This window comes from Callospermophilus lateralis, chromosome 3 (assembly GCF_048772815.1).
Source record: "Callospermophilus lateralis isolate mCalLat2 chromosome 3, mCalLat2.hap1, whole genome shotgun sequence".
Classification (NCBI taxonomy): Eukaryota; Metazoa; Chordata; class Mammalia; order Rodentia; family Sciuridae; genus Callospermophilus; species Callospermophilus lateralis.
In genome coordinates, this window is record NC_135307.1 from 144,714,880 (window position 1) to 144,726,162 (window position 11,283).

General features: G+C 39.7%; 1 protein-coding gene across 1 annotated transcript in view; it reads right to left on the reverse strand.

Moving 5' to 3' along the window:
* The window catches only part of Igf1r (insulin like growth factor 1 receptor), a 292,619-nt gene extending 281,668 nt beyond the window's left edge, over positions 1-10,951 (reverse strand). Inside the window, exon 1 of the mRNA XM_076851403.2 lies at positions 10,808-10,951. Within this exon, the coding sequence (XP_076707518.2) occupies positions 10,808-10,901 (94 nt within the window). The 5' untranslated portion in view covers positions 10,902-10,951. The remainder of the gene's footprint in view (positions 1-10,807) is intronic.
* Positions 10,952-11,283: the final 332 nt, after the last annotated feature.

The following is an 11,283-nucleotide window of genomic DNA, read 5'->3' on the forward strand; positions in this document are numbered from 1 at the left end:
CTTACTATGTGCCAGGCCCAATGTCAAAACAGGACAATCAAATATCAAGTGTGTCCTTATTTCTGGTACTATTCAAAACCTGCTTTAAAAACAGCCACGGTAATTGTTCAGAATATCTTAAAGGAAGGCAAGGTGAAATTATCTCTCAAAAAGTCAAAGAAGTGATTTCTAAATTAAAAGTAAGAAAAGGCAATCATGGGGAAACTGATCTAAAACCACTATGTACTATATGTAGTCTCATTAAAGAAGTGGGAAAGCATAAATTCTGAAATTATCAATGAGAACAAATGCAGAAAAATATCTAACAAAGTACAGCCAACATAGGGCCTAACATCAGTAATGGGAGTATTTTCTATTTACTATTAGTATTTATGGCTGATAAATATCTTAACTACATAAAATAGCTCAAAGGGACACACATAAGAACAATAATTAAAATGTGACTACATATTTCAATAAAGCAATGGAAAGTAAACCTTGCTGTATTTTTCAAAATGAATCACTAGTGTTTTGGGGTCTTGAAGGATTTGTTTGTTTGTGACCACCCTGCCCCACCCCAGGACTAAGGATCAAACCCAGGGTCTTATTGTGCATGCTACCCAAGTGTTCTATACCCCCAGTCCTATGGCTTTGTTTTGTTTTCTAAAATCCCTAATCTCAAAAAAAAAAAAAAAAAAAATACTTCAGAACTTTTGGCTTACGAAAATCCTATAAAAATATCTTAAAATTCTAATTTTAAAGGACACACAGGTCTCAGGTCAAAGAACTGCCCAAGAGTTTATAGTATACTTGTTTACATGATTTCTGAAGATCCTAATTCTCTCATTGAGTTGCTTCCTAACATAGTCGAGCAACCTTAACCCAAAACTATACCCAAGTGATTTCTACAGAAGCCTAAAGTATACACATTTTCTTGCAATCAGGTCTCAGGAATCATGCCAGAAAGGAAAATCTAGGGAAGTTGTGGGGAATGGCCATCATCATCCTCAGGATGCTATGGATTCACTTACGGAAGAGGCTGAATTTCCCATACTGCCACTAGATGGCGCCTATGCATTGGTGAGATGGGCAAAGTGTACACTGCACACCTCTCTGGCACTGGCAGAAACTGGCAAGAGAAATGATTAAGGGAAAATGTATAAAAACAGATCTCTGAAATATAAGTGATCTGTAGGGACTGGCCACTGTTTACTGAGAAAAAGTAAAATGACACAACTGCTTAACAAGCAAAATTAATCTTAATAAGGAACTATTATGTGCCAAGCTCTATACCAATTGAGGCAATAAAACATCAATTGTATCCTGTATTTTTGGCAATATCCAAAGAACATCTCTGTTCAAGGACAACACACCCATAAGACAGTTGCGACTGAAGTAATAGGGACTAATTAACAGTTGCCAGGCTCTGTTCTAAGCACTTGACATGGGTATTAATTCAGCTAATTTTTATGAACAAATGTAAAATTATTACTCCTAGTAAAATTATCATTTCACAGATGAGGAGACTAAGGCACAGGAAGACAAAATAATTCGCCATAGAATTTAGCTGTTGAGGAACTTAAGATTCAAACCAGCCACTTGGCTCCTCTGTCCTTGTAAAACATGGACAACCATGGTACAAGACAAAACAAACCATTGTTAACCAGCACAGCAATGGTTATGAACTCAAAAGGAATAAAGAAAAGCCAGATCCACAAAAGTTAGGGAAACCGTGAAAAGCTTCATGAAGGAAAATTAATTAGAAAGCAAAGGATGGCATCTCATCCTTTCATTCACGGATCCAAAATGCTACCTTCAGACAGTCACAGTCTTGTCCCTGTTTTACAGATCTACCTGAAACTTAAAAGAGATTTTAATTTTTTTTAATTATATTTCCCTGCTCCAATTTTTCTGACTTTTTCTAAATACATTAGAAAATACTTTCTTATTTTGCCATTTAGTGAGAAAAAGAGAAACACTTACCATATATTTAAGTCTCCAAAAAATTAAATAACTTCTTTGGAACCAAAGAAAAAACTGGCATCTAAGGAGAATCTTGAACCAAGTGACCTTCCTATGCTCATGACTAGCACTTTCTGCTATTCAGTATGGGGTAAGGAGGGGGAGGAAGGGGAAAAGGAGGAGGAGGAGAAAAAAACACTCCAGGCCATGGAAACAGGAGGAGCAAAAACTTTGCAGATAGGTATAGCTTGCCTCACGCACCACCACACTAAAGTCCAAGCATTGGGTTGGACAGGGAACTTACCCTATAGCAAAATCTCATTAATGAACTATTACAGTCCAATTTGAGGGAGTCTCAGACTTGATTCTTGGACCACAAGGAAGCTCCACAAAAGGCACATTCTGAGAAGCAAAACTCCATCAAGCCAAAGGGATGGCACAGGAGTCAGAGCTGGTTCAGAGACCAACTGAGCAAGTACTCTCTCTCTCTCTCTCTCTGAGAGTAGAGATGCAGGTCTGGACTGGACCAGGGTGGAGCCAGAAACAGGGGTAAATCTTGAGTGATTTCAAGTGACTCAGTGAGGTCGAAAGGAAACATTCAATTAACTGGTCTCTCCAGAAAAAGACTGGCTGAAGAACTAAAATTTAACTAGAAATTCCATCTCCGGCCAACCTTTCTTGTGAAAACCTTAATTAGGTGCATATTAGAAAGAAAACTGAGAATTCAGCACCCAACTAAGAAAGGCTACTCTGACAAAAGAATTTCTTGTGATTAAACTATACCATGTTGTCACCTAACATATGCTATGGACCCATTATCCATAGAAATCAGACTCCAGAACTATCTTCCTCTGCTGCTGGGCTCCCTCTGTATCCATCTGTTCTGTTTTCCTCCAAGTCATAAGACTTGGAAAATTCAGGTAGAGAGAATAAATACAAGATGATACAGATAAACAAGGATACAACTGATAAAGCTTTTTATGATCTAAAGACAATAAATAGCTAATGGCTTAGAAAATTCTTTGCAGACTTATCCAGTCAAATGGGTCATGGGTTATCTCCTACAAATGTCTCTGGATATTTCTTAGTTTTTTAGGAAGCTATCAAAGGTCACTAAGATACATAAACTTATTGCTCTCTAATTATCATCAGATTTCAGTGCCTTAAAGTGCTATTAATTAAAATTCACCTGATTCAAATTGGTAATGTCTCATTTACTTACTCAAACACATTCCAAATAATAATTTTATACAAGCTACTGACTCTATTTTACAGAAGAGGACAAGCTGAAAGTAAACATTTAAAATATCTCAGGAAAATCTTAAAGATCCACTCTATAAAATATTTATGCTTTAAAACTGTCAAAATATATTTATTCTCCAATGTAGAATAATTTAAAAAGTAGTATGCTTTTAAAACTGACAACACAGCCAATTTAAAGAAAACTAGTGACATGTTAAAAAGAAACTGACCAAATAAAGTATATAAAACCCCAACAACAATGTATTTATTTCAAACTGTCACAAATTAGATAGATGGATGGAGAGACTACACAATTCTGAACAAATGTCATTTTTATTATAGAATTCTTACTACACTAATGGCCTACAATAGTAAGGAAACTAACAGAATAATAACTGAGATAAGAGAATAAAGATTAAAACTCTCCCCCAACACACACACATCAAGAACTTTCTGGAATAAGAATAGATTATGTTCTAAAGTTTTTAAAACATGAATGCTTTCACTAAAAATGTTTTCTAGACTGTGACAACATGAGTAATGTAAAGTAGTTGTAGCTCTCTCTACAGTATATGATTCGGTGTATGCATTTTCCTTCTGTAGTTAGCCGCTCTGCTATCCCAAATGAGAAAAGTGTGAGCTTCAAGACCATCAGCCAACAGCCACAGGACAGTGGGTGAGCTCCATGGACACATCCCCCAACAGCTTACACACTAGTCATCACAGCAGTAACTAAGTTAAGGGAACTCATAAAATAAATAACAGCACAATACACTGTAAAAAGTTATTGCAATTATAGGTATTTGTTCCTTATGATAAAAGAAGCTACCCTGTTGTGTATCAGTAAAATCTAAGTAGCTATCTATAAGTTTAAAAATTCAGGACGTGAAAAAGAAAAATTAAAGCCTTGCTTACTAGTTTTTTCTTTAGTCCTTTAAATAAACACAGCGGTAATTTATATGTCTTGTTATATACCTTTACAATCTCATGGTAAGAGCAGGGCATCGTGGTGCACACCTGTAATCCCAGCAGCAAGGGAGTCTGAGGTAGGAGGATCGTGAGTTCAAAGCCGGCCTTATCAACTTAGTGAGGCTCTAAGCAACTCAGTGAGACCCTGTCTCTACATATAATACAAAATAGGGCTAGGGATGTGGCTCAGTGATTGAGTGCCCCTGAGTTCAATCCCTGGTACAAACAAACAAACAACAACAACAAAAAAAAAAAAACTTCATGGTAAAATATATTATATTATCAGACAAAAATTATAAATTTAAAAGAATTGAGTAAAATGAGTATTCAACTTGTATTTAAAGAAAAAAAAGGATAGAAGGAGGATATTTTTCAATTCAAGTAAAGAAATATCAATCTTCCTTAAGATTTCAAAATTAGTCAATTTAATAAGATGAAAGTGAGGGGCTGGGGATGTGGCTCAAGCGGTAGTGCATTGGTCTGGTCTTCGTACGGCCCAGGTTCGATCCTCAGCACCACATACAAACAAAGATGTTGTGTCCACTGAAAATTAAAAAATAAGTAAAAATTCTCTCTCTCTCTAAAAAAAAAAAAAAAAAAAAAAAAAAAAAAAAGATGAAAGTGAAATTGGCTTAAGTAAAAAAAATAGGAGGGAAATCACCAAAAACAGTATCTCGGACTTTAAAACCTAAGTTGAAACTATTACAACTATTTAGTCTTCAAAAGTCCAAAAGTCTCAAAATCAAATATACTGTTAATATTTTCAGTCAAATAAAACCAAAACAATTTAACAAAAGACACAAACTTCATCATGCGGAGGGAATGTACATCTGTTGATTAAATAACCTAACATGTTTTTTAAAATCCTGTTTACTAACCATTTCATACACCAAACATATGTCCTTTCCTCAGAGCTAATGAGAGGGAGGGTGGCAGGGGTGATGGGATGAAGGGCTATGTATATATTTCAAAGTTTTAATCTTTACAAATACTGGAAATTAGTTATGCTCCCCAAATATTGACAGGTCTCAATGTCCACAAACACTGGAACTGTTACCCCCACCCCCATGCCCATTAGTTTAAGCCAAATCACATCTTTACAAGGAACTGGAAAACTTCCTCTTGCTAATCTGATGCCAAACACCATTTTCCAAGAGGACTCAGAGTTCATCATTCATTATGAACTTTGTTGTCTTTAAAGTGTTCAAAATTTTCCTTCAGAACATCCCAGAGAAATCAAGAAACTGTATCTCTACCATGTATGCAACTATTGTATATTTAGTACAATCGAAAAGACTTCATCTCTTGGGCTCAGATAGCACCTGTCATAAATTGGCTAAGAAAAGCAGTTCAAAGCAAGATGTTCTTCAGGCACAAATACCTCTTCTATGAACTAGGGTTGAGTTTTTTGAAAAAAAAAAAAAACAAAGAAAGTCACAACCCAGAGAAAAACATGTCTTGTATGCATTATGATTAAATTAAAAAAAAAAAACAAAAACTTTCAGGATTTAATTGCCATCTCAAACTTATTCTTAGTCCCTCACACTTAAAAAAAAAACAGTTATTTAAAAATTATATATAAAAAGGCCTGAATTATGAACATTTCCCAATGATTATCAGAAAGCTAACTATGCAATGTACAAATCCAAGAAAAATTCAAAATAAGTCCCATCTTTCTTACAACTCAAAACATGCCAGGCAGCATTCAGGTACACACCTGTGACTCCCAATATTCTGGCAAAAAGTAACAACACTGCACATTTTAAATCACAACAGTCATAATCAGTGTTATTAAAAAGGCAATGCTGTTGGTTAAGATGGGCAGATGCCTGTACATCATGGCCTACAATGACATTTCAATATAAGAGAAAATATTAATAAGGCAAAGATAGCATAGCACTGGCTATACACAAGCCCATCAGCATTGCTGTATATCAGGTCTTAAGCCTAGAGAAAGGTCTTTAAAGGGTCTTTAAAATGCTACTCATGGGGCTGGGGATGTGGCTCAAGCGGTAGCCCGCTCGCCTAGCATGCGTGCGGCCCGGGTTCGATCCTCAGCACCACATACAAAGATGTTGTGTCCACCAATAACTAAAAAATAAATATTAAAAAAAAATTCTCTCTCTCTCTCTCTCTCTCTCTCTTTAAAAAAAAAATAAATAAAATGCTACTCACTGTCTATATGAAAATTGTATTCTGTCCTGAGTCTGAAAAAAAATCTGAATTTTCAAGTAACTTTCTTTCATATAAGTTTATATATAAAATACCCAAGAACAAAAGCATAGTTCTCTGTCTTTGTAGGCTCATGTACTGTCTAGCACAAAGTCAGCTTTCATATAGTAGGTGCCCACTAAGTGCTGCCTAGATTCAGTTACTTTTCACAGCACATTCTTACAAAGCAAATGAAACCACATTAAAAAGGAAACAACCATCCCTTGAGGGCAACACTGGGGGGCTAAGGCAACAAGTGAAAATGATATATTTGTTTTTCATTACTACTCTGATCTTGCATCAATAGGAGGGGCAGGAAACATTTTTATTAGTAAACTAAGCCTTAGACAAAGACCAAAACCCAATGTAAACAACTATTCTTCTGGATCTTCTATTGAAAGGCCAAGGTAAATCTGGATAAAGAAATAACAATATTAAGGAATAACAGATTTTTAAGTCCTGACCATATTTTTAAATATTTTGTCTATAATAAATTTTAATATTTTTAATAAAAATAACTAAATGCCTGAAATTACTGTATTCTACAAAGATTCCTCCTCCTGCTCAGATCCGAGAGCTATTTAAGGTATAAATTAGCAAAAAAGAAAAAAAAAAAAAACACTATTAAAATGAACAGTCTTTATTTACTAACACTTGTGGTTAGCATGGCATATCAAAAAAGAGTGGAAATTCTTTACCATCTTAAAACAGCACATTATTTCTTTGTTGGAAAACATACACAATAAAATTGGAAATGCAAACAGCCATCCAGACTAGGTTCCTAAACTATCTTGAAAAGACCAACATCATTTCAGATGTAGTCGAAGGTTTTCTACCAAAAAATTCTAAATTTCACTAGCATATGTGTGTTTGTTAATTCCTCTACTCAAGCCTTAACTCAAGCTGTGTTTGCCCAAGATTCATTTTTCCCTGCTTGTCTCTCTCCTTCCTATGGCAGTGAATCTCTGCTGCTACAGCTTCAATTATCAGTTTGTTGTATTGTTGTAATTCAAGGATCTGAAAAACTCATCAAAAAAAAAAAAGGAGGCACCAAACTGACATATTTAGTCAATAATTTTAATCTAATTTTTATGTCTGAGGTAGCACAATACATCACTTTCAACCTTAGCATAATACTTTTAAAAACAAAGTTTACTGAGATACAATTCACATACAATGAGTCACTAATTTAAAATGTACAATTTAACAGTGATTTGTATATTAAGAATTGTGCAACCATCACAACCAAGGAAGTTTAGAACATTTTTATCACTCCCAAAAAGAAACCCTATACCCATTAGCAGTCACTCCTCATTCTGTCTTCCCTCAGCCCCTGGCAACCACTATTTTCTATCTCTATGGATTTGCGTATTCTGGACATTTCATACAAATGGAATCACACAAACTGTCATCTTCTATAACTGACTTCTTTCACTTTTTGTAATGTTTTTAAGGTTCATCTATTCAACTTTATTTCTTAATGTTGAAATTTTCCAATCCTTTTGACAAATCAAACATATGGCCTTTTACATTTGATCCCCACACTACCCCTCCACAAAATACTGTTTGCTTGCTATTTTCCTCTAGAGATGCTAAACTATAATTTGCTACTTTGGAAACTTATTATTCTGGATTCTCCTTCTGGTAGATAATAAAACACTATTTTAAACACCAACAATTCACATGCCTATATTTCTCTGACAATAGAATATATGCCTGGGGCAAAAAGATGACTAAATCCTGTTTAGGAGATGGCCACTATAAATTAAAAAAAAAAAAAAAAAAAAAAAAAAAAGCCTGTTGATTTTAAAAAAGAGAACAGCCATGAGATGATTTGGCTGTCACTTGTAACTTCCAAACCTCCTTTATTTCAAAGATCTGCTCAAGTAGAGTTACACAAAGCAAGCATGTCCATATGACTTCTACATCCTTTAAGTTAAAAATGCCACACTGCTGTCGCTATCAAAAGAGAAGTCACTAATCCCTAAATATGTCAACACAATACCTGCAAGTGAACCAACAACACCCCAATCTACTACTCCTCTCCGAAAAAACTCACTTGCTTTCTTTTAAGTGGTCTAGCACCTTTTAGACTAAAAACTAAAGGAATGTTCATACATACAAGATTAAATCCTCAAAGCTATAGAGAGGAGGGAGGGGAAGGTACTGACTCAGGACTTCAGCAAACCATAATCAGAATTTGGGGTGCCTTCTGGCCATCTATCAGGATTTAAGGAATTACCACTTTAAAAGAATCGTTGGGAAGAGTCTGGGTGAGGTGGGATTAAAAACGTACATAAAAACACACTTTCCCCTCTTATGTTCTTAAGAAAGCACCTTTTACAAAGAATTTTCAGAAGAATGCTCCAAATAACAAGACATACTATTTTAAGATGCCTGCATCCTGTCTGGGAGGAGAAAGGCCATCAACTGCTACTTTGAATTTCAGAATTCATATTAAATAATAAAACTACATATTTCAACAGTATGACATAATAAAATGTATTAGCTCTCCCATGTCTTCTGAATTATATTTATTTAGCTTTTAAAGGCTAGAAACCTTCTTTTGTGCCCCCAAACACCATTAAACACCTGAATAGAAGGCCCCCGCCCACCCCAGTAGAAGGGAGTTGGAAGCCTTTCGCCGAATCCAGTATGATAAAAGTTTGGAAAAACAAAGACCAGGGGAGTCCAGATTTGTGGAAGTCCCATCCCCCAGCTGTCTAACTCTATGCAGTAAACACGCTAATTCTGCAAAGATCTACTCTTCCTCCATCGTGGACTCATTTCTTACAAGACGTTTAAGGATTTGTTTATAAAAACACCCTTTCTGATTTTTCCCTGTGATGGAGCCACACAGCCCCCGCTGCCTGTTTCTCCCCCTCACTCCTCAAGGCTCAGTCGTGATTTTTCAAACTTAGTAGGCACCACCTGCATACTTAGGCAACTATTACTCACCAACACGCCCTCACCCTTCCCAGCACCAGTTCTGCGACTGCACTTAAACTTTCAGTCGTGTTCAAGTTACCCTACCATCTCAAATGTACCAACAGTACGCCATACTTTATTTATTTATTTATTTTTGTAGAACAAAACCCCCTCCTTTCCTGCCGCCACATACCATGGGGAGTTCTCAGTCTCTATGTCCCCGCGCTTGCCTACCTACCCCTACCGGACACCAGCAAAACAAAAGCTATCAGATTGCAAGAGATAGCGAGTATGGGGCAATATTGCTTATTAACTACGTACAAAGGAAGTGTGGGGCGGGGGGTTGGCAATGCAACAAAACTCTGGCCACAACAAAACCAAGGCCAGGGCTTTGCGCTCGCAAAACAAAACACCCCCCCCCCCCCCCCCCCCCCCCGCTGCCCAAGATCCTGGAGCTCCCTACACGACAGCGCACGACAACCTCTTTTCATGGCCAGGCATCTAGATGTCCCCGTGTGGCCGTAGCTACACCCCGCGTTGCGAGCACGTGTGTGTGAATGCCCGTCGGCTCTGACCACTCATCTACTAACGCACACGTGGACGCTACCCTGCCATCCCCCAGACCCTTAGGGAGGAAAAAAGGCGTCCACAAGCTGGGTAAAAAACTGAAACAGCCCCTGAACCGTCCGAACTAGGGATTCGGTCGCACGCCCCCGAAAAGCCTGGGTGATGAAGGTCCCGACCTCACATTTTCCTAGGGACCGACCAGGATGAGGGACCCCCCCCCCCGCCAATACACACACACTCACACAAGCCGAATCCTCTAAAATGATGGCAAAGACCAGGAACCCAAGGTGCCTGGAGGAGCAAAGCAAGTTGTGCTACTGGAGGCCTCGCCGGGATATTTGGAAACGTGTCCTGGGGCTGCGGGGACTCTCTGCCGGGTATTTTCCCCTCGAGGACAACTGGCACCCGGAGAATGAGCGGCTCCCCGATCCCCACCACCAAGCACCCTGTCTGCTCCAGCAGCGACGCGCAGCACAACCAAGGGTACTGTCAGCACTGTCTGTGCGCCACGCTGGGGTCAGCGGTGTGTGCCAAGCGGCCCGCGCATCAGGGAGGGGCGAAGTGAGAGTGGAGTGGGCCCGGGGGCTGCAGGGCCCGCCCGGTGCCAACTTCGCTACCAGGTCCCTGGTCCTAGCCGGGCCACTAAGCCACCAGGGACTGAACACTGCCCACCCACCAGGCCGTGGGACAAGGCTCTCAGGACCACGAAAGAGAAAGCCCCGAGCCCTTCCCGCGCGGGATGCGCTGAGCTCAGGCCCGCGGGGCTCCAAACCAAGAAGCTCGGGCCCCAAGTCCGCTCGGGCCTTCCGGCAGAGCCCCCTCCGCGCCCCGCCCCGCCTCTCCCGAGCCCGGGGGCCCGACAGCTGCGACGGTGGCAACTCGGGTTTCGCAAACAGGGCGCAGCCCCTCAGAGGAAAAGTTCCCGCAGTGGCCGCGGGCACATACTCACTTTCTCCACTCGTCGGCCAGAGCGATAGCGCGGCGGAGAGGAACAGGAGCCCCCACAGCGAGGTCGGGGAACCTCCTCCGGAGCCAGACTTCATTCCTTTTATTTGGGACGAAATTCCCCTTTTCTCAAAAAAAAAAAAAAAAAGGAAAAGAAAAGAAGAAAGTCTCCAACTCAGTCTTCGCCCCACCTCCAAAAAAAAAAAAAAAAAAGGTGAAGGAAACAATACTTCGAAGGCGGCGCCGGCCCGGGGGCCCAGCGGACAGCGCTGACGGGGCGGGCGGCGGCGCGGGGCGGCCCCTCAGCGCCGGCAGCAGCGGCCCAAGGCTCGGCTGAGTCGGGAACCCGAGGCGCGCCGGGGCGGGATGTCGGCGTCGTCGGCCTCCATTTTCAAACCCAGAGAGGCAAAAGACGGGTAAAACTGCTAAGAAAAGGGGCAAAGCCAAAATCCGTCTCGGCGAGGACAAACAAACCCGACC